This window comes from Bubalus kerabau, chromosome 2, assembly GCF_029407905.1.
Source record: "Bubalus kerabau isolate K-KA32 ecotype Philippines breed swamp buffalo chromosome 2, PCC_UOA_SB_1v2, whole genome shotgun sequence".
Taxonomy (NCBI): Eukaryota; Metazoa; Chordata; class Mammalia; order Artiodactyla; family Bovidae; genus Bubalus; species Bubalus kerabau.
The window spans coordinates 38,539,949-38,566,480 of record NC_073625.1 but is presented as its reverse complement, the minus strand read 5'-3'; the positions used below and the strand labels follow the sequence as shown (position 1 = coordinate 38,566,480).

The 26,532-nt window shown below is 45.7% G+C and overlaps 1 protein-coding gene across 7 annotated transcripts; it reads left to right on the top strand.

Annotated features, from left to right (window-relative positions):
• The first annotated feature begins 186 nt into the window (after window positions 1–186).
• Window positions 187–11,140, top strand: LOC129644661 (beta-defensin 33-like). 7 transcript variants are annotated; one of them, XR_008710917.1, is made up of 3 exons: window positions 187–489; window positions 994–1,135; window positions 1,335–1,550. XR_008710917.1 is itself a non-coding variant. In XM_055570177.1 (2 exons), the coding sequence occupies exons 1-2, from the start codon at window positions 6,058–6,060 to the stop codon at window positions 9,335–9,337; spliced, it is 186 nt and encodes a 61-aa protein (XP_055426152.1). In that variant the 3' UTR covers window positions 9,338–11,140. The 7 variants fall into 7 exon arrangements, 1 of the variants encoding a protein (XP_055426152.1); XR_008710919.1 differs by lacking the exons at window positions 994–1,135; window positions 1,335–1,550 and adding an exon at window positions 9,210–9,339; XR_008710918.1 differs by lacking the exons at window positions 994–1,135; window positions 1,335–1,550 and adding an exon at window positions 678–794.
• Window positions 11,141–26,532: the final 15,392 nt, after the last annotated feature.

The following is a 26,532-nucleotide window of genomic DNA, read 5'->3' as shown; positions in this document are numbered from 1 at the left end:
GCATGTCTCTCTGTGTGTACATGATATGATACAACTAGATGCTATGGAAAAACAAGTCCTGTGGAAAGCACAATTCAATGAAGACAACACAGCACAGAACACAGAGACCGCAGGGGGCGGGGCGAGCATGATGACCTCAGCCTGCTTGCAGTTTCTTCAGAGGGTTTGCTAGTTAAACCAAGAGCCTTGCTGGTGCATGCTGTACGTGTGAGCAGCTCTCTGGTCTTTGCTCTAACTCTTTCCTCAGTGCAAGCTGAGGTCACCAAGGGGATGGTGTTAGGAGACAGGGCCTTTGGGAGATGATTTGGTCATGAGGGTGGGACCCTCCTGGGTGTAATGAGGGCCTTTATGAAAGAGACCCCAGAGAGATGCCTCACCCCTTGTGCCCTCTGAGGACACAGGGAGAAGACCACCGTCCACCAGCCACCTGCTCTATCTTGATCGTGGAGCTCCCAGCCTTCAAAACTGAGAAATAAGGGTCTATTGTTGGTAAGCCACCTATTACAATACCACATGTAAAATAGATAGCCAGCAGGAATTTGCTGTGTGACTCAGGGAACTCAAACAGGGGCTCTGAGACCAGCTAGAAAGGTGGGATGGGGAAGGAAACGGGATGAAGTTTCGGGAGGGAGGGGGCATGGGTGAACCCATGGATGATTCTTGTTTTTCTATGACAGAAAACCACGAAATTCTGTAAAGCAATCATCCTTCAGTTAAAAAACAAAGTGCAAAAAAAGAGCCACCTGGCCTATCGTGTTTCTGTTTCAGTAGCCTGAAAGGGCAGACACGTGACAAGAAAGAATTGCAGCACAGGTGGAATTAAGGTACCTCATCATATGGCCTTAAGATAGGGAAATGACGTGGAGTATATGGCTGTGCACAATGCCATCTCATTACAAGGAGCCTTAGAAGTGGAGGAGGGATGCAGACCAGTGTCAGAGATGCATGCTGAGAGGCTAAACCAGCCTCTCATCAGCTCACACTGATGTGCAGAGGCCATAAGCCAAGGAGGGCAGGCAGCTTCTAAGCGTGAGAAGGAAGGAAGCCTCCAGAAGGAACAGCATCCTGCTGACATCGTGATTTGAAGCCAATGAGACGCATTTGGGACTTTGGATCCTCAGAACCACAATAACAAGTATGTGTTCCTTTAAGCCACGTAGCTTGTGGCAATTTGCTACAGCGGCAACAGGAAATCAATACAGCAGTAGCTTAAAATCATGCCTTGAGCCTAAAATTAGCAGCTCAAAAGAGACAAACCTGTGTGTGTTTAATGGAGGAAAAAAATGATAACAGCTGTCAACATTTTACTCAACTTTATATTTCTTTTTTCACAGAAATACCCATGGTGCATCTGCCAACTCTTCATCTCGAAGGTTGTATTTGGGACTCAGTCTTACACCTCATATATCTTGTATCCCTTTTATCCTTTATTTTTAGTTTGTTTTATTATCATGGAATATTTATCTGCCATTAAGTGTGGTTTCGGAGAAGGCAATGGCGACCCACTCCAGTACTCTTGCCTGGAAAATCCCATGGACAGAGGAGCCTGGTAGGCTGCAGTCCGTGGGGTCACTGAGTCGGACACGACTGAGTGACTTCACTTTCACTTTCACTTTCATGCTCTGGAGAAGGAAATGGCAACCCACTCCAGTGTTCTTGCCTGGAGAATCCCAGGGACGGGGGAGCCTGGTGGGCTGCCATCTATGGGGTCACGCAGAGTCAGACACGACTGAAGCGACTTAGCAGCAGCAAGTGTGGTTTGGTGGTACTGTTTTTATCATAGTCTTTGTTGGGATTTCAGTTTTGAATTTCTACTTAATTTTAAGTTTCATTCTTGTATCTGTTGATGTTTTATTGCCTTAACATTTCTGGGTGTCATGTTGGACTCCTGCATGGGAGGAATGCTCGTGTCATTTCAGCACTGGGAAGATGATGGCTTTCCCATGTGACTCATGAACCAAATGGGCTCATGCTCTGGTCCATGGCCAGCCTTTCCACCTGGGTCCTGGGTCTCATTTCTCATGTTTACTCAGGAGTGACACCCAAACCCTCTCTACGTCTTGCCCCTGTCTAGTGCAGCTACAAAAACTAAAAGCAGAGACTTCTCTGATGGTCCAATGGTTAGAACTCCAGCTGCCAATGCAAGGGGCATGGGTTCATCCCTGGTCAGGGAACTAAGATCTCATATGCTACAGTTCAGTTCAGTTGCCCAGTCATATCTGAGTCTTTGCAAACCAAAGGAATGCAGCATGCCAGGCCTCCCTGTCCATCACCAACTCCCGGAGGTTACTCAAACTCATATCCATCAAGTTAGTGATGCCATCCAACCATCTCATCCTCTGTCATCCCCTTCTCCTCCCACCTTCAATCTTTTCCAGCATCAGGGTCTTTTCAAATGAGTTACTTCTTCCCATCAGGTGGCCGAAGTATTGGAGTTTCAGCTTCAGCATCAGTCCTTCCAATGAATATTCAGGACTGATTTCCTTTAGGATGGACTGATTGGATCTCCTTGCAGTCTAAGGGACTCTCAAGAGTCTTCTCCAACACCACAGTTCAGTGGCATCAATCCTTCGGTGCTCAGCTTTCCTTATAGTCCAACTCTCACATCCATACATGACTACTGGAAAAACCATAGCTTTGACTAGATGGACATTTGTTGGCAAAGTAATGTCTCTGCTTTTTAATAAGCTGTCTAGGTTGGTCATAGCTTTTCTTACAAGGAGCTAGCGTCTTTTAATTTCATGGCTGCAGTCACCATCTGCAGTGATTTTGGAGCCTAAAAAATAAAGTCATCTATTGCTTCCACTGTTTCCCCATCTATTTGCCATGAAATGATGGTATCATAGGCCATGATTTTAGTTTTTGGAATGTCAAGTTTTAAGTCAGCTTTTTCCACTCTCCGCTTTCACCTTCATCAAGAGGTTCTTTTGTTCCTCTTCACTTTCTGCCAGAAGAGTGGTATCTGCAATCTGAGCTTATTGATATTTCTCCCAGCAATCCTGATCCAGCTTGTGTTTCATCCCGCCTGGCATTTTGCATGATGAACTCTGCACAGAAGTTAAATAAGCAGGCTGACAATATATAGCCTTGACTTACTACTTTCCCAGTTGGAACCAATCTGTTTTTCCATGTCTGGTTCTAAGTGTTGCTTCTTGAGCTGCATACAGGTTTTGCAGGAGTCAGGGCAGGTGGTGCATCTCCTTCAGAATTTTCCACAGTTTATTGTGATCCACAGAGTCAAAGGCTTGAGCATAGTCAATGAAGCAGAAGTAGATGTTTTCTGGAAATGTCTTGCTTATTCTATGGTCCAACAGATGCCAGCAATTTGATCTCTGGTTCCTCTGCCTTTTCTAAATCTAGCTTGTACATATGGAAGCACTCAGTTCATGTACTGTTGAAGCCTAGCTTGGAGGATTTTGAGCGTTACTTTGCTAACAATCAACAGTCTGCATTGATACCTAAGTTTCTTCTTTTCAGAAGACTAACCTATTATGCAAACTACATCTGTACCTGTTGCCCTCTAACTATGCAGAAGCCACACTCTGCATCTAGGATTCTTTAACTTATTCTAGCCACGTCCTGGTACTTAACTTTATGGCATCATAAACTTCCCCTTGTAGTTTGGTACCTCTCTTTGCTCTATTTTAACCTCTTGTTGATGCTTAACTTTATGGTGCACTCTTTTTGGAAGCCACCCCGTAGTGGTTTGCTTTCCCCCTTTAGAATTACTGGAAGAAAGTCAGCAGGAAATCCCCAAAGGACAATGGACTCAACAACCGGGACCAAGTGCCAGACCCAAATACCTAGCTACCTGACACTGGCCTAGTGACTATTTCCAAACAGTGCAAAAAGAGAGAATTCAGGACCCCTACACCTTTTGTCCCGTATCTCCAAGCCCTGACTGTGAGTCCAACTGTTTGATCCCCTGGATTCCCGATGAAGGGGAGACAGGCTCCTTGAGGCAGGAACCTATTGTGTTCTCCCTTCTGCCGGCTTAAGGGTTAAAGCCATCTTTCTGTTTGCCCCAAACTCTGTCTCTGCAAATTTTATTTGGCTCCAGTGGGCAGAGAAAACCAACATTTTGGTGTCAACAATGCCATCGAGTCTGGCTGTCCCCCACCGCTCTGCCAGGAAGACTCCTGCCAACGGGGATCAGGAGGCATCCTGTGTGACCTCACTCACCCCTTCCTCTGCCTTTTGTTGATCTGGCCTTTAAGCATGTAGCTGTAGACAGGGGCTCCCAGGTGTCTCTGCTGCAGTCCACCTGAGAAGGGCAGAGGATCCATCTGCAAGGTAGGTTTCCAGGAGAGAATCAGAGACATCTGTAGTTGAAGAAGGGGTGGGAATAGATGGGTAACAATTAGGGAATCAGTGTAAAGAAACACTTTCAGTATAAAAGTACAAGAGAGAAATGCGGCCAATGCCTATAAGTCTATACTTTCTTTTCTATTATTGTAAAAGTACTGTTGGTGGGGCCAAGGAAGTAAAACCCTCACAGCTATTCTGTAGAATTAAGTAAGACTTCTTTAAACAGCTTGCTACAAACACTTGCTCTGTTTTTAGGTTGATGTCACTAAACTAAAATAGAATTCCACTTAGTGAAAGATTTAAATGCTGATCAAAAGATGAAAAGTGAAAACATTTTATTGCTAAGTTGCCTCAGGACAGAGAGAAAAACGTTAGAACGTATACTTCAGGTAAGATGGAAGAGAGGTGGTGAGGGAAGGCTAGAGACCATGATGTATTATGAACTGCTTTGACCTGTTATGTTGGGAATGGGTGAGTGGGTGCTTCTGCTCGGGAACACTTTGGGATAAAGCAACTTAATGGACTCTCTCCAGACCTTCAAAACCCTAAGGATTATGCCCAAGCCTTCCTTTCTTTTCTCCTTCCCTCCCTCATTCCCTCCATTCATCCATTTATTTATTCACTTATTTGTTGACTTTTCCACACTAGTACCTATTCATAGAAACAAATGTTTAACTACCTGCTCTATGCCAGCCACTGTTTTAGGTGCTGAGACTGTAAGATAATAAAACAGGACTTGTTACTTTGCAGACTTACATATAAAGAAAAAGAAAGATATGAACACTGTAAAGCAAAACCAAATGGAGAGAAGGAAGATATGCAAAAAATATCAATGATTTATCTGGTATGTGTGTGTGCTAAGTCACTTCAGTTACGTCCAACTCTTTGTGACCCCATGGACTGTAGCCAACCAGGCTCCTCTGTCCATGGGATTCTCCAGCAAGGATACTGGAGTGGGTTGCCATTCCCTTCTCCAGGGCATCTTCCCGACCCAGGGATCAAAACTGCATCTCCTGCATTGGCAGGTGAGCTCTTTGTCACTAGGGCCACCTGGGAAGCCCCTTATCTGGTATCCTTTGGTGCTTTTCACTCAGGAATACATTGATGAGTTATCTGTATTAAAAAATACTCTAGCCCATAAAGCCTCACCTGATTGTGGTCTATGCAAGAGGTTGCTTAGGATGGATCAATTCTCTCTGGAAATGGTAGCAAAAAAAAAATATTGAGAGTGACAAAATATCATTTTAATTTCCAAAACTCCTTCTCATTTTTCGATTGTAAAATGTGTATGTGTGATGAGTTGTTGTTGTTCAGTAAATCCGTCATGTCTAAGTCTTTGCAACCCATGGATTAAGGGTGTTTATTCTGAAAAGAGAAATGGACAGATACAGAGACATGAAATAAAGGTGAAAAAAAGAAATGAATAGTTTTCTAACAGAATTCAATGTTTCATGATTTTTCTCCAAAAAAATGAACCAAACCTCAGAGCCATAAGCAGAAGTGAGAATCAATGTGGAAACCCTGACTTCCTGCAACCCACTTCCTTTATGACAGGCAAACACTTGGACCATGTGTCGATAGATGAAACATCCTCAAATTAGGCCCAGGCCCAGCTGAATATCTCTGCTAGGATAAAAGCACTTTCTTTCCAGCTGAAATTTTCAAACTCTCTCCCAGATCGCCTGCCCCGATTCAGGTGTGCCACCAGACACTTGTACTACTTGGAATTCTAAAAACTGCTTTCCCATCATGAAGCTACTGTACCTTCTCTTCCTCTTACTTGTGTGTCTTATCCAGACAACATTGGGTAAGTGGCAGATGCAACTGGTCAGGTGATATGGTGCATGACCTTGGAGCCTAGAGTAGGGAAGTTCAAGTTGATTCATCAACCAGTGATGTGCTAAATGGAATAATATAAAATCTGAGAGAAGCATAGCATATGCGACATGCTCCATTTTACAAATACTGAAAGAGAAGCTTAAAGAAGTGAAAAATAGCCTCCCATAATTGCCCTTAACTAGTTGGTGGTAAACCCATAAATTGTAATGGTGATAGAAAACATTTACAGGGGACTTTATGGCTTACGAATCATTTCCATGTGACTAACAGTAACACTAATAATAATAGTAAATAATGTTGACCACTTCCAATCCTAAAGAAAGGCAATGCCAAAGAATGCTCAAACGAATACACATTGCACTCATCTCACACGCCAGTAAAGCAGTGCTCAAAATTCTCCAAGCCAGGCTTCAGCAGTACATGAACCGTGAACTTGCAGATGTTCAAGCTGGTTTTAGAAAAGGCAGAGGAACCAGAGATCAAATTGCCATCATCCTCTGGTACATCGCAAAAGCAAGGGAGTTCCAGAAAAACATCTATTTCTGCTTTCTTGACTATGCCCAAAGCCTTTGACTGTGTGGATCACAATAAACTGTGGAAAATTCTGAAAGAGATGGGAATACCAGACCATATGCCTGGCCTCTTGAGAAATCTGTATGCAGGTCAGGAAGCAACAGTTAGAACTGGACATGGAACAACAGACTGGTTCCAAATCAGAAAACGTGTATGTCAAGGCTGTATATCATCATCTGCTTATTTAACTTATATGCAGAGTACATCATGAGAAATGCTGGGCTGGAAGAAGCACAAGCTGGAATCAAGATTGCCAGGAGAAATATCAATAACCTCAGATATGCAGATGACACTATTCTTATGGCAGAAAGTGAAGAGGAGCTAAAGCCTCTTGATGAAAGTGAAAGTGGAGAGTGAAAAAGTTGGCTTAAAACTCAACTTTCAGAAACTAAGATCATGGTACCTGGTCCCATCACTTCATGGCAAATAGATGGGGAAACAGTGGAAACAGTGCCAGTCTTTATTTTTTTGGGCTTCAAAATCACTGCAGATGGTGGCTGCAGCCATGAAATTAAAAGACGCTCACTTCTTGGAACGAAACTTATGACCAACCTAGATAGTATATTGAAAAGCAGAGATATTACTTTGCCAACAAAGGTCGCTCTAGTCAAGGCTATGATTTTTCCAGTGGTCATGTATGGATGTGAGAGTTGGACTGTGAAGAAAGCTGACTGCCAAAGAATTCATGCTTTTGAATTGTGGTGTTGGAGAAGACTCTTGAGAGTCCCTTGGACTGCAAGGAGATCCAACCAGTCCATCCTAAAGGAGATCAGTCCTGGGTGTTCATTGGAAGGACTGATACTGAAGCTGAAGCTCCAATACTTTGGCCACCTAATGCAAAGAGCTGACTCATTGGAAAAGACCTTGATGCTGGGAGGGATTACGGGCAGGAGGAGAAGGGAATGATAGAGGATGAGATGGCTGGATGGCATCACCGACTCAATGGACATAAGTTTGAGTGAACTCTGGGAGCTGGTGATGGACAAGGAGGACTGGTGTGTTGCGATTCATGGGGTCACAAAGAGTCAGACACGACTGAGCGCCTGAACTGAAGTGAACTGAACTTCCACTTTAACTAAAACAATGAAACTTTTAATGTCTTATCCCAAATATATTCCTCATAGCAATATTTATGAGGCAGGCCATTTTACAAGATGGGAGCAAGAAATGAAGTAATTTGTTCAAAGGAGTGCAGATTGAATGTAGGGAGCACTTTAACTCAAGCCCAAATGGGTTTGACTCCAAAGACCTTGCTTTATTTAATATTCAACAATTGCAGAAAACTGATTTACTTACTGAATTACATAAAACCAACAAATACCCTAGCTCAAGTGTGATCTGTGCATCACTCGGGACATACTTATCCTACAACGTTATGTGTTGCTCACCTGCAATCCAAGCTAAACTGGGTGTCTTGCATTTTGCTGGCAGCCCTCCTCAGGATAAAGCATGCTCCAGGCTGTGCTGTGGGGACAGCGCCTCCAGACCTTAGCATCTTCCAAGAGCCAAAGTTTATTCTTGCTCTAATGACGCCAACCCGGGAGGGCCTGGGTGCTCTGATCAGACCCCCGACCCCCAAGGAGCAGCCACCACCGTGGGTGCTGCTGGTCCTGTGTCTGAGCAAAGCGCTCTCAGGACTCTCGTCCTTGGGATTAAGGGCCCCAGCCCTGAAGGGAAATGTCAGCTCCGCTCAGAATTCATTAACGAAGCAGGTCCAGTTGTTTAGTCACTCAGTTGTGGTCCACTCTTTGCAACCCCATGGACTGTCGCCCACCAGGCTCCTCTGTCCATTGGATTCTCAGGCAAGGATACTGTAGTAGGTTGCCATTCCCTTCTCCAGGGGATCTTTATGACCCAGGGATCAGAGCTGCATTTCCTATGTCTCCCCCATTTGTAGGGGGATTCTTTACCAGCTTAACCATCAGGGAAGCCTGAGGGAAGCCCAGTAGACCCTGTTTAAATGAATGAGCATGATCACCTTCCTATAGAAAAATTTAAGTCCCCTTCTCAGTTCTTAGTATAATTTTAAAAAATGTGGAAAATCATTCTAAGCTTGTAGGTCACATCAAACCAAGGAGAGTGCCAGTTGTGTCCCTGTGGACTGTAATTTGGAGATCCTTGCTATACAAGACAGAGAAGGCAATGGCACCCCAATCCAGTACTCTTGCCTGGAAAATCCCATGGATGGATGTGCCTGTTAGGCTGCAGTCCATGGGGTCGCTAAGAGTCCAGCACGACTGAGTGACTTCACTTTCACTTTTCACTTTCATGCATTGGAGAAGGTAATGGCAAAACACTCCAGTATTCTTGCCTGGAGATTCCCAGGGACGGAGGTGCCTAGTTGGCTGCCATCTATGGGGTCGCACAGAGTCGGACATGACTGAAACGAGTTAGCAGCAGCAGCAGCAGCTATATAAGATGAATTCTGGTAGCTTTAGTTACACAGGTCTTATTTATTTGTTTGTTTTTCACCTCCTCTTCCTTTATAGGGAAAGGAAAAAAGAAAAACCTTGAATGTGATAAAATCGGTGGTGCCTGCAAGTATCAGAACACTGATGGGTGTGTCATCCTGCCTGGAGAATGCAAGAGTCAGAAGAAACACTGCTGCAGAGTCTAGTTTCAGCATCGGAGCATCCATAGCAGCAGCAGACACTCCCCACGGCTGAGTCCTGTTTAAAAAGAGACACTGCTCACTCAGGTCCTGTGAGGTCTTTCTGAGTGCATGACATCATGAACTGGATGGGAAGATTTCAGTTGGAAGTCTGGCCACACCACTCGTTAGCTGATTAACTCTGGACAGGCCTTGACTTTCTTAGGTCTCAGTCTCTGCTCCTGTGACTGTTAAAATGGATGTTCTCCACAACCTAATTTGTTGGTGGTGGGGTTTAGTTGCTAAATCATGTCTGACTCTTCTGTGACCCCATGGACTGAGTCTGTGCGATTTTCCAGGCAAGGAAACTTCAGTGGGTTGTCCTTTCCTTTTACAGGAGATCTTTCTGACCCAGGGATCAAGCCCACATCTCCTGTGTCTCCTGCATTGGCAGGCAGTCTTTATCACTGAGCCCCGGGAAACCCAACCTGTTAATCTATGTCTACAAATGTATGGACTGAGGGAAAGAGCTTTGAGTGTGTGTGTGTGTGCGTGTTATAGTGTGAAAAGTCACCAAGGTTTTGTGTCCCTTTGTGGAAGGATATCTGTGTTTCCATTGGCATATGGGTTTCCACATGGTCAACATGTGCTTAACATCACAAGAGGCAGCAAACTGCTTTCTGAAGCAGCTGTGGTCACTGCTGATAATCTCAGTGGCCTCTGAGTTCCCAGTCTCTCCATGTTCCCATCCCTCGTCACACCTCCATGTACAATTTATAGTGTTTCTCTGTTAAAAGGATGAAGGACAAATTCTCTAGTGTCTCAGGTCCTTCACCCGTTGGCCATACTTTCTCGAGTTTCATCAGCCTGGTTCTCAAACTAACCCCTGACACAGTGTCAGTCGTCTTTCTGGCGTATTGTGTTCTCCTCACACTGAAACACACTTAAGCTACTTGTCCTCTGACTTTCCCTGCCTGATTTGTACTTTATTTCTTAGTCTCAGCTCACACATGGCCTTCACTGGGAAGACATCCTTCATTCACCCAACTTGAGTAAGAGAAGAGACTTTGGTTCCATGGCCTCAGCTACCAGTACACTTTCTAGCACACAGTAGGTGTTCAATAGATGTTGACAGAATAGTCAATGAATAAAGAAAACGATAGAAAGAGTCTTCAGCTTTCCAATGCAATTCAGGGATTATCCATTAAATGTGAATTCGTCAGTTCACTTTATTCAGGAAGTTCCATCAAACATGAGTCCATCATACAGCAGAAGTGTTTACCATGTGATGAAGACCATTTATTTTCTTCCCAGGCACACACTTGTGTGAGAGTCACACAAATTAAGCATTCTACAACCTAAAGAAAGAACAAAAATGTTTGTTTCTGGAAGAAAGTCTTGAGATCACTATCCCAGGGAAGAAATAATTCAGTTCAACCAGGAATCCCCAAAATACACTGCCAGGAAAGCATTCTGTCTTATGCACCTCTTTTCCCTCACTTTGTCCCTCCTATTACACTTGCTTGTTCAGTAGGAGAAAGGCTGATTTTCAAATTTGTTGTGAATAGAAGTTTTATACTGTAATTTGGAAACTAGGATCAGAGAGTGTAAACAGCTCTCTTGGGCTGACATTTACCGCCTGTTATTGTGCCCTCTGAAATGCGCCATTGTGGGGTTATCAGATGTCTTTTGGAAACAGCACATTAAAATTTTGTAAGTTTGTGTTTTCATCTTCCTGGCAAGGGATCTCGCTGAAGACAAGATGGTAGCACAGCCCTAAGCTATTTAGTAAAATCTGCGGACATAATGACACATATGTTCCACGCAGTTGAAGAGTGTCAGCAATACTCTGAAGGTCACTCACCATTCCCAGGCTAAGAATATACCCTTGCTTTCAGGGTTTCTAGGATAAGTCTTACAATTAAGATTCAAGATATAAACATTAAGACCCTGAAGCCAAGGACCTAGAATGGTCAGGGCACCAGCTGAGGGGAGAGAGGTTTCTAAAAGAGAAAAGGAATAGCCCGCCTGGCTCCAAACCAGGACTAAGGTTGGTTTGGGACTTCTCTGGTGGTCCAGTGGCTGGGAGTCCTCCTGCCAGCGCAGGGGACATGGGTTTGATCCCTGGCCCTGGAAGATCCCACATGCCTCGGGGCACCTAACCCCATGTGCCAAGTGGCTGAGCCTGCGATCTCGAGTCCAGGACCCGCAACAAGGGAGGCCACTGCAATGAGAAGCCTGAGGACCACAACTAGAGAGGAGCCCCCAGTTACCGCAGCTAGAGAAAGCTCGGGTTCAGCAGCAAAGACCCAGCAGCAAAGACCCAGCAAAAATTAAAAAAAAAAAAAAAAAAAAAAGGTTGCTTTTCCTGCCTCTTAGGAGGTGGGGGAGATAAGCAAGTGCCCGCCAAGGACCCTCTAGTTCCAGCCTGTCCACTCTGGGTCATTAGTAGAGGTCACCAGCTTTGGAGCCCAGGTTGAGTGGTCAGAGAGCTGGCTCTCATTGACTTTGGCCTGGGGGGTCAACGCCCTGTGGGGTCAATGCCAGGGCTGGCAGCAGGGTCACACTCCCCACTCTGCCCCACTCATGGACATCAACCTTGTTTCCACTTTCTTGAACTGCTCATTCTACCCACAGGCTGGAGGGAACGCACTAGCACTTGGCTTCCAGCAGAGAGCTTGATCATCACAGGTCCTCACACCTGCAGCTCTGTGCCACTTGGTGGAGGCTGTCCTGATGCCCACCCATGCCACGCTGGGCTTCATCATGGCAGCTGTGAGTCAGGAGCTCTGACCTCTGGACCGCCCATCGCTGGGACCCATCGATGTCCTAGCGCTGTGCCGAAAATCTCACATGAGGAGTTCTGCAGCTCTGTCTTAATTCTTACCCAGGACATCCCCTCAGAGCCCAGTGGAGGAAGGGAATATACACCGTCTTCTCTCTGATTGAAAGTTAGCCCAGTGGGGAAACTGACTTGGGGTCACTCATCTGAGTGAGGCCACAGAATCGCTGACTGTGTCCAGTGAGCCCACAGCAGAGATCAGCTTTTTGACCAGAGGCAGACAAAGGATGGGGTCTGGGGGTGGGCATTGGGGGAGCTACTGCATCCATCCAGCCCCTGCTTGCTTAGTTCATTATCTGTCAGGTTTTGTGAGCTAACACCCTGGGAAGCACAAGGAGCCCTGGGCAGTGAGACCCAGTAAAGAAATGATTGGTCAGATGAGTGTATTTACATTAGGTGGCTCAGGTGGTCCAGAATCTGCCTGCAATGTGGGAGATCTGGGATAGATCCCTGCGTCAGGAAGATCCCATGGAGGAGGGCATGGCTACCCGCTCCATTATTCTTGCCTGGAGAACCACATGACAGCCGAGCCTGGCCAAACCATGGGGTCACCAAGAGTTGGACACGACTGAGCGACCACATGGTGTGATGTGATGATGGGAGGAAATGAGTAAGGGGAGACAGAGGATGAAGGGTGCTGGACACCAAGCTCAACATGGCGGAAAAAGACAAGACTCCCTGCAGGAGGCGAGGCGATGGCTCTCAGGGACCCTCCAGCGCCTCTCAGCCACACCAGCCACTCTCCTCCCGCACATCGAAGTGATCTTACTGCCCTCTGAGCTGTTCCATGACAGTCAGCACTTCTGTGATGTGGGGAGCAATCACACAGGGGCTCAGACCCCCGCCTCCCCTTCTTTTCTCACCCTGCTACCGCTTGCTCAAGATATGGTGCAGAATATACATCTGTGTTTTTTCCCAAAATGCCGTGGTTCTACCTATATGAATTATCTCCTAAAGAATACCTCTAAGCTTCCTCTTTTTTCTTGCTCTGCAGCCAGGAACAAAATGCCCCTGGAATGAGGCAAATGGTAAACTTTAGGTACTGCTCTCAGCTCAGATACACGTCAGTAGGTGGAAGGTTTAAAAAAGGAGACTATGTATGTTATGATATGTCATCATATTAGACTTTGAAGAAAGCAGATGATGGTTTGTTTCCATTCTTTCCCATTGATTTCAGGGTTTCTTCTCTATGCCTCCAGGCCAGACAGCCTTCTGCAAACCCGGCTGGGAAACTTCCCTTTTCTACTCTTCCCAGATTAACATCCCTGAGGTGCTTTGGGGACACCAGGGTATCTCTCTGAAAGTGGAGCAGGTTGGAGAAACGAAATTGAACCCAGATATGACAGGGAAATGCCAGAGACCATTTTCCCGGGATCACTTGAGAAAAGAAGACAACAAAGATGAGGAGGTAAGATAGCTTCAAGGCTGGTTCATAAGAGACTTCTCACAAGTTCCTGGAAAGGAGAAAACAAACAGCACTTCAGTGGGTTGAATAAAAAGCGACCCAAAGCTTCTTTTATAGGTCCAATTAGGGCGATTGCATGTGGAAGAGAGTGTTCAATTCTGATCTGAATACTAACTGAAATAGTCGCTGGACTTCGAAACCATGTGACATGAACAGGAGCAACGATTAACAATGTTCCAGGCAAAGCTGGAGGGGTTTCTTTTGTTAGCACTTAATGGGTGCAGGACCAGAAGAGAACAACAATGATGATGACAGTAAAAATAAGAATGAATCGATGGGATGTCTCTTGCAGTCCAGTGGTTAAGACTTGGCCTTCCAGTGCAGGTGATGTGAGTTCCAACCTTGATTGGGGAGCCAAGATCCCACATGCCTTGTGGTCAGAAAGACAAAATTTAAAGCAGAAGCAATAGGGTAACAAATTCAATAAAGATTTTAAAACGGTCCACATCAAAAAAATTAAAATCTAAAAGAATGAATAAAATTGATGGAGCACTTACTCTATGGGAACCTGTGAATAGTTCAGATGACGTTTTCCCATTTGCTTTCATGGAGTTAGCACCATCCACTACTTCAACTCAGGCACGAGTACAGTCAAGATACAACCTTTTATTTTTCCGATAGTCACTCTTGCACTAAACCAAATGGGACTTCGAGAAGGAAAACTATCACAGGGTTTAGGACTCACTTCTCTTCAGATGCTGAGAGGTGTCTTCGATCTATTGTAGCATGTCACTTGGCTAAGTTTGTACAGAAGACGGTCCCCCTGTGTCTGACAATGGGCTTTAACTGTGCTCTAGGAATGACCCTGCTGATTCAGGGCCCAGTCCAGGCCATGGTCATGTCTAATGACCGATAAAGCCTCATGTTCTTGACTCTTGTGCTATAAAACACAGCATAGTTCCAGGGTAAGTGAAAGTTGAAGGGCTTTGCTCCTTAGCAAAAGCCTGAATCAAAGATGGCATCTTGAGATCGAAAAATGAGGAGGCTGCTGGGTATAATCAATAAGTCCGTTTTTTACCAAGGTCGGGGGAGCACCTTACTTCCTCACAGAGCAGGACTCCAAGGCTCCCTCTGAGGAGCCACTGGGGCTATTTTGTTGCTAACCTGGTGTATGCGGGTGGGAGCTTGGAAATAGGAATCTATTTTCCTAAGATTTGTGAAAGGGTAACTAGTCACATGGGAATATATCAGGGAAGGTATTCCTCATTGTTTGGGGACTAACAGAGCATAGAGGCTGCCTGGTCCTAATGGTTATTAAACAATATCTATTAACTACAAGACCCTGCCGACAGAGACATGATTCACCACACAGGCCATTTCTGGGCAGGGTCAACAGAAGGACGGCAGGAGCTGCACAAGCCCAAGATGGCATCAGTGATGCTAACAGACATCCAGGCACCCTCCTCCTGGTTTTCCTTAACCTGCTGTTTCTCTCTTCTGTCCCCGGGCTTTGGCTGAGCCTTCCCTAACTTAAGTCTCAGCAGCTGGGGGTGAGATTTCAGTTTTTTCTCACCCAGAAAATCTTGGGCTTCTCATAAGAAATGATCCCCCTTATTCTGAATGAAGCATTTTTCTGTAACAAATGTCTTCAGAGTGACTGACTCAAGAATTCTTGTATTTTCCCTCTCATCTCAAGACGATGGCTGATTACTCATCCTACATTTATGCAATTAATCAGAACCCACCAAGTGAAGTGTATTGAAGGTGATTATGATGGCCTTCCTACAACCAGAAGTAAACTAGTCTTACATTATACCAATACTAATATCATCCCTAATGGTATCCATGGGGAAAAAATAAGACTAGAGATACTCAGTGTGGAGTTCGAGTTTGTATGTGGTGAAATTAAAGTTGGAATCAGGAATCTGACTCTAGATACTGAATTCTTTATTACTGCACGATGTTCTATGGGTCTCCTTCCTCAAGGATTAAGTATTAGAATCAAGTGAAAATTATTATACATTTTAAAAGATGATAAATTGGATCACGACTTTCCATACACTAGTGATAATCTAGAAATTAGGATTTAAAAATATTTGTATATTGACTAAGTTGATTTTAAAATACCCTGTAAAGGGAAAACTTGCAAGAATGAGCAGGATAATTTTTATAAAGAACAACGCAGTGATTTTCATTACCAGTTATTATAATTTATGATGATGCTGAGGCTTGAAATATGTTACTTTGGCTGAGGAATTAAAATAAAATAAAACTTGAGGCAAAACAAAGAAGCCAGAAACAGTACACTGGTTGTTCATCTGCTAACCTGTTCTGAATTTTCTTTAATTATTCATGGTTGAAAGTCAAGTGAAAGTGTTAGTTGTTCCGTGGTGTCTGACTCTTCCCGACCCCATGAACTGTAGCCCACCAGGCTCCTCTGTCCATGGGATTTCCTAGGCAAGAATACTAGAGTGCATTGCTGTCTCCTCCTCCAGGGGTTCTGTCCAACCCAGAAATCTGCATAGCAGGCCGATTCTTTACCATCTGAGCCACCAGGGAGCCCACTCATCACTGATTGGGACCCAGTTATAGAACTGGTCCTGGTCACATCACCACAATGCCAGTCACACTCTTTGTTTCCTGTGAGATTGTTCAGGTTTTGGAAGAATGCTCGTGTCTCTTGTCCTTCCTCTTTGTCCCCCGCTTCCTGGGCACCTTGCCTCCTGTCTCTGACCTCCCACCCTAAACCTGCTCTGTAAACAGCAGAGAGCTGTGGTCCTGTCAAGGCCTGCTCCCTCCCCAGAGGGAGGAGAGTGACACCTGTATGGAGAGGCGGCCTACTCAGCAAACTACAGACGGGGCCACGCCTTGGACAAGACAAGTGAACAAGGAAGACACGGAATAACCGAACCTCTCTCAGGACTCCAGCCTCGGGCCAAAGTGGCTTAAGGGTCACATTTGCTCTGTGAATGAAAACACTGTTGCAACATTTGTGTTCAGTCGCTCAGTCCTGCCAAACTCTTTGCAACCCCATGGACTGTAGCCTGTCAGGTTCCTCTGTCCATGGAATTTTCTAGGCAAGAATTTAAAGCATAATAACTGTCTCCCTCCCACTGCCTACCCTGCCATGGAAAACAACATCAGTCCTAATGATAAAACATTCGATTGTGTAGATGTGAGAACTGTCTGCTTTTATTTGCACAAGAGGAGACTTGCTCAGGGTCTCTTGTGGGGTTCCTCAGCTGGGCTGCCTCCATCAGCTCGGCTTTATATTGCAGCAAACGGTGAATGCCCGGCAGGGTCCTCTGAAGGGCTCACAGCTCGGTGTCCCTTGCTTCAGGCAGATTCCACCCCGAAGATGGCAGGGTCTTTCAAAATTGAGCACCCTAATGCTGTTGGAAAAGGAAAAGACATTTATATGAAGCCTCGTGGAAGTCCCATGAGGAAATCTGGGGGTCTCACCATCTGACTGGGATCCCCTTCTATCCCAGCTAAACACCAATAGTAAACGTCCCCCTCATATCTCTCACTCTCTGTTCTGATGCAAGATGTCAGTGTTGCTGATGAACCTGGTTCGAGAAGATCCCACGTGTGGGAGCAACTAAGCCCCTTAGACACCACCTTGAGCCTGTGCTCCGGAGCCTGGGCTCCACAATGAGAAGCCCCTGCAACGAGAAACATGTGCCCTGCAACTGGAGAGTAGCCTGTGCTCTCCAAAACTAGAGAAAAGCCCGCGCAGCAATGAAGACCCAGCACAGCCAAAAAAAAATATATATATATACATATATATATATACACCCTTGCTGTCACAGGAACACCTGGTTGTTAACCGCAGGGTCTGTAACCACTGCCCCGTGTGCCTCACCAGTCACCCCACCTCCCCATCATGCAAAACTCACCCAGCTCTCACAGGCTCGTTAGATGGAAGCCTTGTCCAGCAGAACTCAAGGTCACACCATGTCATGTGGCAAGAGGTCTCCGGTCCAGGCCTCATAAAGGAAGTTTGTCTCATACTGGGTTATACCAGTCAAGTGATTCAACTGATTTAGTTCACAAATCATCCAGCTCATTCCAGGGAAAGGAGAGGATGGAGAAAGTTACCAGGAATAAGGCATTTAAGGTCATGAAGATGCAACAATATGCTTTGGAAAGAATTCTCTAATCACTCAATGCCTAATTTGAGTGTGGAAGTGACCTACTAGTAGCTCTGTCATGCTTTACTTTCTGATCATGGTTAACTGAGGGAAGGAAAAACCAAGTAATGATAAGAAAGGGCATCCTGGTTGGTATTTACCGGGCAGTACCTGGAAGAGGATCAAGAGAGCTGTGTGGAAGACACGGAGGAGCCTCATTGTCCCGGAACGGAGGTCCCGGAAGGCCTGGTGGGAAGGATCAAGGACACAGTCAGAAGTCCGAGGAGCTCAGGGCCTCCAGGACCAGAGCAGACAGGACCTCCTGCCCCGGGGCCCCACGCCTGCCTCGGCAGGAGGAGTGTGACTGCTCCGTCCTTTCTGGCTCCCTGAGCCCCAGCTGTCACTCGCCTTGGGTTTGCTCAGACCTGGGCTTTCAGATCTGGGGTTGAGGCCCTCCTGTGCCCACATCTATGGAGGCGGTGTCCCCATGAGGCAGAGGCTGGAGCATCCAAAGCCAGTGGTAGGGCGGGAGTCCGGCTGTCTCAAAAGGAGGGTAAGGCCAGACCCTTGCGGGTGAAGAGGTTCATTAGAAAAGATTTAGAGCCCAGTTGATTGGATCTTCAGGGCTACTTGAAAGGAAGATCCAGAATGGTGGTGGGTTATAATCTTCCTGGAGAATCCACGTTAAAGGAAGAAAAAGTTTGTATTGGTTAAAAATTAGTGGAGAAATACACCCAATTATTTCTAGGATTTTAATTTTAATGTTTACTTTCATTTAAATCTATCACAGTTTTTCCGATTATAAAAAATAATACACATCAGAAAGTTTCAACTAAAAACACCCAAAATTTCAAGTCATAAGTAAATGCAAAAATGAAAGATTTTTTAAAAACCCATAGGCCCACCCTTCAGTTATAACTACTACCTACAATTCAGAATATTTCAGCTCTTTTCCTTTGCAAATGAAATTGTGTAAATATTTATTTTTGTTTTAAAACATAGAATCTTACTTCACACTCAATGCCAATGTGTTTTTACCACTTAAATATTATCTTGGAAAAATTTTATATCTGTTCAAATGAATTTGCCTCATAAATTTGTATGACCATATATATATATATATATATATATATATCTTGAGAAATTTATATAACACTTTTGTATAAATTTCTACAAGTAGAATCTCTCTCTCTCTCTCTCTCTCTCTCTATATATATATATATATATATATGTATGTATGCATTTTTCAAGTTTTAATGGGTTTTTCCCAATTGCCCATGCTAGAAACTGTTGTACCATTTTATCCTCTTACTGACAATGTTAAAAAGTATATTTGACAGCCAATATTCTCATTACTAGTGGTTTTAAGAATTTTTTCAATTTTTCCAAATTGAATGAGGGAATATTTTCTTTTTTGTTTTAATATATTAAAAAAATTGTTTCTGAGGTTGAACATTTTGAAAAATGTTTTATGGTTATTTTTATCTTACACTTTACCCATTTTTCTATTCATCTTTCCTTGCTGACTTCTCAGAATCCCATGTATATTAAGGTCACTAAACCTATATTCTATGTGTTGCAAAAATTGTTTCTGGCTTGCTTTTGGCTGTGTGCTTGCTCATCTAATAGATGAAATTTATAGCTACCCTTAGAGATTACATTTGGTTTTCTTCAAAGATATTTATTAGTATGTTTATCTACTTCTGTCTGTATTCCTGGTTAGTTTCATCCTTAATTCTTTCAGAACTGGAATGGAGGCTCTTCTGAAAACCTATGACAGACAAGTCGTTGCTTGCACCATCCAGCACTATGAATTTCCTGAGCCCACAGACATGCCCTCACTCCCACATGTCTCATATGGAAGGCTGATGTCTGAGTTCACATCTCTGTCCGCTTAGGAAACCTAGTCTTGCATGGAAGAGAAACAAGCTCATACATGACTGGAAGGAACTGAAAATGATCAGGGCCACCCTGGTGATCCAAGTACAGCAGGCCATCTAGGGGAGGACGGGGGCGAGACACATTTTGTACACCCATCAGAGCACCTAAACCACACAGCCTGCCTGGCACCTACCTAGTCCTGGTCAGAGACGGTTCTCTTCCTTCTGCTTCTCTGTTTGTCTCTGCTGGAGGCAGCACTGAGTGATCTGAGCTATTAATAACACAGCTCCTCGAGTTCAAGATAATCAAATCTCCCTCTTCAGTCTCTTTCAGAGTGCATGGCTAGGCTCAGTGATTCTCTATTACCAAATAACATTTAAATTACTACATCAAGTTAAACACAATGTTATCACTTTATTGACTGATTCTTCATTGAAATTACAGGTTTTACTAAAAAAAAAAAAAAATAACATGTGGGTGATTGAGTCTAAGAACTAGATTTCCCTTTACATGTTTTCCTCCTTTTAGTATAACCTTTCTGGGTTCTTCAGAGAATTTTTTTGTAACTTGATTCTTAAACATTGTATGGTTTTGCTTTTTCAGTCACCTTCTTTGGCTATATTTTATAATTGGCTACTGTCTGCATAAGCAAAGCTGTGAATTAGGAGTAATAATTTTGTCACTAGCCCACATTGAACTCTTATTCGTTTAGATTTTTTGTGGTTACTTCTCGATAGTTTTCCAGTCCTAAAACTATAGATCTGTAGGAATTATCATTAACCTCCTTGATTTGATGTGTAGGCTTCTTATATTCTGCTCTCAATGAATGGCATTGACTCACAATGGCTGGAACCTTTGGAGACCATCTAAGCCAACTTCCTCTTCACAGAAGAGGAAACTGTGGCCAGGCAAGGTCAAAATCATGTCCTGGGTTTATCCAGTGGCAGATATCTTTAAGGGTGCTAAATCTTTCTCAGTTGCGTGTGTGTGTGCTTTGTTACTTTACTCATGTTTGACTCTTTGTGACCCTACGGACTGTAGCCCATCAGGCTCCTCTGTCCATGGGATTCTCCAGGCAAGAACATTGGAGTGGGCAGCCATTTCCTTCTCCAAGGGATCGTCCTGACCCAGGGATTGAACCCAGATAGCCAACATTGCAGGCAGATTCTTTACTGCTGAGCCACCAGGGAAGACTCCTTTCTCAGTTACCACAATGCTAATATTACCCTATTTTTTCACATTTCCCCTGTTTTCTCATTTTTATTATTCCTCCTTTAATGTCAAAGATCAACTTCCTCAGTCTTCAAAAATGAAACAAGGTTTTTCAAAAACAGTTCTTTAAAGACAGTTTTTTTCTTTTTAAATAAATGCTTTCATTCTTTTTTTTTAAACATGTGATTTATTCCGTAAAAATCTTTGATTTTTCTTCCAGAACTTAATGAAGAATTTCAACTCATGCATGAAGCACAAATTGTGGTTTCAGCCAAGATGTCCCTGGGTGGTCAGAAATGACTGTGTCCAGTGAAGAAATGGAGGGAACTTTAATGACAACACTAACACCCACAGCTTCTGTGACCCTGGGATTGAGTCTAACCACTCTTGTGGAGTCAAAATTGAGATGACTGAGTTCATGTCAAGATTTCTGTCTTAAAAGTTAGTTCAGTTCAGTTCACTTGCTCAGTGTTGTCCGACTCTTTGTGACCCCATGAAACACAGTACACCAGGCCTCCCTGTCCATCACCAACTCCCGGAGTTCACTCAGACTCATGTCCATCAAGTCGGTGATGCCATCAAACCATCTCATCCTCCGTTGTCCCCTTCTCCTCCTGCCTTCAATCTTTACCAGCATCAGGGTCTTTTCAAATGAGTCAGCTCTTCGAATGAGGTGGCCAAAGTATTGGAGTTTTAGCTTCAACATCAGTCTTTCCAATGGACACCCAGGGCTGATCTCCTTTAGGATGGACTGGTTGGATCTCCTTACAGTTTAAGGGACTCTCAAGAGTCTTCTCCAACACCACAGTTCAAAAGCATCAATTCTTCGGCGCTCAGCTTTCTTCACAGTCCAACTCTCACATCCATACATGACCACTGGAAAAACCAGAGCCTTGACTAGACGAAAGTTAGAGCGAGATAAAGAAACACATTGGGCCTAGGAATGTGGGCTACTACTATGTATTGACCCTGAGAGAAGTCGCTGGAGGATGTCTGGGCAGTGAGAGAAATTGTCCAAGGCAAGAATGGTTGCTACTTCAAAGGAGAGAAAATAGAAATGGAGGGAAGAAGGGAGGGAGAGAGAGCAGTCACAGAATTTCATAAAATTCTTCTTCAGTTTTGGGGCCATAAAAGGCCCCAGTCTGCTCCCCATGTGCTCCTCCAGCAGAGCAGGGCTGGGAGCATGTGGCCCTGGGTTAGCACCTCTCTTCTCTGTCAGGTCCTGGCAGCTCTGTTCCCACCTGGCTCTGCTCTGAGGAGCTTACTGACTCCACTCTGACAGGACAGGCCTCACTCTGAGCCCTCGTTCTATCCCTAGAGAAACAGAATGACGTCCTCGAGTCATGAATGAGTTGGGAGTCCTGTTACCTGTCGACCTTGTTTCACCTACAAGACTCCGAGGTCTTGAAAACCCAAGACTGAGTCTCCTCAGCGTTGAGCCCTTAGGTGTGAACCAGAGGGAGAATAACTCGAGCCTGGAAACAGGAAGCACCTTTGACAGAACCATAGGAACATGGGATTCTTCTCCTTCTTCGTCTGTGCCCAGACTTCTCCCATCAGAGCCCGTGCTCCCACGCCTTCCGCACTGGACCCCGAGGGGGCTCACTCATCGCTCCTGAATCAGGGGCTCAGGAGCCCCGGCCCCCGTCCTGCCCGCCTCTGCACACACTCAAGTCTCGGGGTCCTACTTCCAGTGAGAACAAGAAGGGGCCGTTCAAGCCCCCAACTCTCTGCTCTGGTCGGTCTGGGGGAGGAGCCATCCCACGTGCAAACGGGCAGCTTCAGTGAAGTGTGTCGGTTGAACCTGGAAGTGTGTGGGCGTAGGGTGGCTCCGGGCCAGCTTCGTGTGAAGCGCCCCGAGACCCTCTCCCTGTGGAGTGCACTGGGACCCTCCTTGCGGCCTCCGGGGGACAACCTCGAGCAGCCGTTTCCTTTGTGGGGAGCAGGACCACACCGAGGTCAGGAGGACTGAGCCACGGGTGGACACAGAGCTGGGCCCCGCCACCACGCGTGTCCCGTCCCGCAGCCCCCTTGCTCCCTCAGAAGCAGCCTCAGACACCTCTGGGATGTCGGGTGGAAAGATGACGCTGGACCGAGGCTTCGGGCTCCGGTCCCTCCTCCACCTCCGACTACAGGTCACGTTCCTTCGCGGCGCCTCCCTGCCCTCATCAGCGAGATGCCAGAGCTGGGTGAGATGACCCCCAGGTCCCCCCGGTTCTGAGGCGTGTGGCTCCAGGCACTTCCGAGAGGCGCTGGGGCCCAAGGCAGAGTGGGGACCACAGGAGGATGGCCGCTCGCCTGGTCCTCTGGCTCCCGCCTGGGGTCCCCTGAGCCAAGACCCCGTCCGTCCGGGCCCTCAGCTTCGTTCACTCACTTCCTCTCCTTCCTGTGGGCAGCCGGGGCCTGAGGAGCCTCTTCTTCGTCCTACAGGGCCTGTTACTGGAGGCGCCCTGACGGCCTGCCGTGTTCCCATCACTGGGCGCTAGTGAACCAGAGAAATCAGAGTGGGCACCTGCGGACATGCGGCACCTCCTGACAGGGACCCAAGGGCCAGGGCCTGGTGCCCGGGGCTTCTGTACCTGTGCCTGGCTCATTTGCAGAGACAGGAGGGGAAGCGAGGCTGCAAAATGCCAGGGACTGCTCACTGCCCTGCCTCTCAGCAAGCTCAGGAAGCCAGTCACCGCCGACCCCCAAGAGCTGAGCTGCTGGGCGAGTGGAGGGTGTCGGAGTGTCCGAGCGCTGCTGCAGCGCCAGGAACACTGAAGACGGGAGAAGACAGAAGATGGAAAACAGCTCTCTGTGACACCGTGGCACGGCCTTAGGGCTCAGATGGTCAGATCCATCTGCCGAAGGGAGGAAATCAAGAGGAAATAGGGTGGCATGCCAGTAAGAAAAAGAAAACCTGTCTGGGAAGACAATGCCATAAATCATAGCTAGACGTGTGCTTTAACCACTGCATCAGCGGGCAAGTAGGGGGCAGGGGCGGGGAAGCAACGAACTCAGCTGAGAAGAGTCAAGAGTCTTGGGGTCTTCAGTACCTTGGTCTGTGGAGGGTGCTTCATCAGGTGCATTTGAAATAGGGAGACAAAACAATGGTTTAGATTGAAAATGACAAAAATACTTGTGCAATAATATTAAAAAGTGTCCATAAAAGGAAATAGCACAACATTACCTAATTTCACCATTTAAGTCTTTCATTTTCTGATTTCTCTTCTGATTATTGTTCAAAACTCTAGACATTTCCTCCACGAAAGAGTGTCACTACTGAGTCTTAGGATTAACTGACAAAATACCAATTTTAGAGTCAGGAAACCGGGACTGTGGCTCCAGAGATGCCACTTGCCTCTGGACCCCTGGGAAGTAAGTAGCCTCTCTTTTCTGGACCTTAGTTTTCTCATCTGGAAAATGCGATGATCACTAAGGCCCCTCCAACCCTGAGATGCTACAGCATCGGAGCCCAGGGCTCGCACCTGCTGACACTGGCTCCGATGAATGGTTTCTTAGCAAAAAGATACTGCCTGCACTAAGTAAAAGCCAAATTTTCTGCCTCTGGAGAAAATATGTTTCTCCCTCCTGCTTAATAAAAGGAAGTAAGTTACTCAGAATGTAGGCTTATACTCCTGCTTCATGTTACATGAGTTTAGTAATCTAACATACTTGAAGTTTCTGGGCAAAGCACTCAAGTGAGAGAAATTACACAAAGATAGGAAACAGTCAGATGGGTCCCTTCGGGCATCACCTGGTTCTCAGTTTCTAGGACTCTCTTGGCCCCCTTTCCAGGCACAGGGCAGCTTGTCTCAGCACCATTCTTCCTGAGACCCATTTCCTCTGCTCCCACGATTTCCAGTTCCTAGGCAGAATCAGGTACAAAATGAACACAGTGTGCTCCCAGAATGCCAGGGGCTTTCAGCTGGATCAAACAGATCCACACTGTAACAGTTCATCACTATTCACTGCAGTGAGGAGGAGGGGTCTTAAAGGAAGGAAGGGCTGTTCCTGTTCCTATGGTGTGGGGGTGGGGGCAGGGGGAGAGGTTGAGACAACTTTGCTGTGAGGTCAGTTTTTGATTTATGGTCTAAGGGATGAGTCAGTATTTATGAGGCAGACACACACACAGTGGTGAAGCCAGTCCTGGAAAAAGGAAGATCATAGGCAAAGACAGAAAGGTGTAGATTTCACTGTGAATTTGGGATGTCATGTGTCCTTTGGCTAAAGAAAAAGGAAACACTGTAGGATATGTAGACTCAGGTTTGGATATTTGAATTTGTCTTGTAAGCAAAGAGAAGAAACTGAGGGACTTTAAATGAGGAAATAACACTGTCAAGTTTGTAATCTGGAAAAAACTCGGTAGCTATATATAGACTGGATTCAGGAAGTGAAGGTAAAGGACTGTTATAAACGCACCATATATAAAACAGGTAGCTAGTGGGAAGCTGCTGTATAACACAGGAAGCTCAGCCTCAGGAAGGAGAAGAGATGTGCTAACTTAACCATCACATGAGGGGCCACACTGGTAGGAAGCAGTCTGCTTAAGAGGCAGCAGTTGTGAATCTGGTTATGAGAATGTGGATGGTCCATTAGTGTTATTCTCATTGGTTACCCATTGAAAGAAGGTATTCATAGTAACAATCATGCATCATAGGGAGAAATCCCTGTAGCCTGGAACCCAATTCTGTCTACCCACCGTACAAAACCTCTTTAAAGTAGATTGTACAGGGACAGCCCTGGTGGTCCAGTGGTTAAGACTCTGAGCTCCCAATGCTGGGGCAGAGGTTCGATCCCTGGTCAGGGAACTAGATCCCACATGCCACAACTAAGAGTTCACGTGTTGCAACTAAAGATTCTGCATGCAACAGCTAAGAGCCGGCACAAATTAAAAAGCAAACAAACAAAAAAAGAATCAGTATAAAGCAAGCAGTTAAATACAATAAATTAAGAAAAATAGCACAGGAATATTTCACCTGGACAAAGAGTAGTCATCATCAAACAGAAACCATTCAGAATCTCTCCAAAGATGCTGAAAGAAAAAGGAGGTGGTGGGGACTGGGGAAGGGGGACAGGGAGAAGAGACAGTAAGGTGTGCAGGGAGCTTGGAGAGAATCACACGCCACACGTGGGCACAGACGTAGACACACCTGGGGGCCACAACTGGGGAAATTCACGTCTGGTTGCTTTGATTTTCTTTGAAAACCTGGCATGACGTCTCTCAGCTGAGAGTGGGAGTTGGGAGCTGACGGGAGCTTTGGAAGAGAAGGTGCCACATGAAGCAGTCGTGGAGAATGAAGGCAAGCAGAGGGGAAAGAGGCATCCAAACAGGGCCAGTGGGGAGACAGGACCTGCTGTGCATGAGGCGTCCTGAAAACAGGCTGAATCCGGGGGCGTGGGAAGGGGTTTAGCAGCATCAGGTCAAGGATTCTAGGTTCTTCATCTACAAAGGGTTGAGTCAGATAGACAGGATGTGGAAGTCAAGAGCAGTTGCTTAAAACTGAGATTAAAGAGGGTTCACAGTTCCTGGCTGAGAGGGTTTTGTTTGTGTGTTTTCCCTTCTTGACACCAACTGTGTGTCCAGGGCTTCAGCTCACTTCTGACACTAAGCACCCCAGAAGGAGGGTCAGCCTCACAGGTATGATACCAGTTCCGGAAGACTGTCCCAATCTCAGATGCCAACTCTTGGGTCCCCAGCTTCCCCACACTCCTGCCTGACTTGGCTACAAACTCAGGAATCCCAGTACCTCCTCCTTCATGTTGT

What these genes read in the sequence shown, in the direction of transcription:
- LOC129644661 (XM_055570177.1), top strand. Translation starts at nt 6,058, where the DNA reads ATGAAGCTACTGTACCTTCTCTTCCTCTTACTTGTGTGTCTTATCCAG. An exon ending in TCTTATCCAGACAACATTGG is followed by an intron (nt 6,116 to 9,209) that starts GTAAGTGGCAGA and finishes CTTCCTTTATAG; the next exon opens with GGAAAGGAAAAAAGAAAAAC.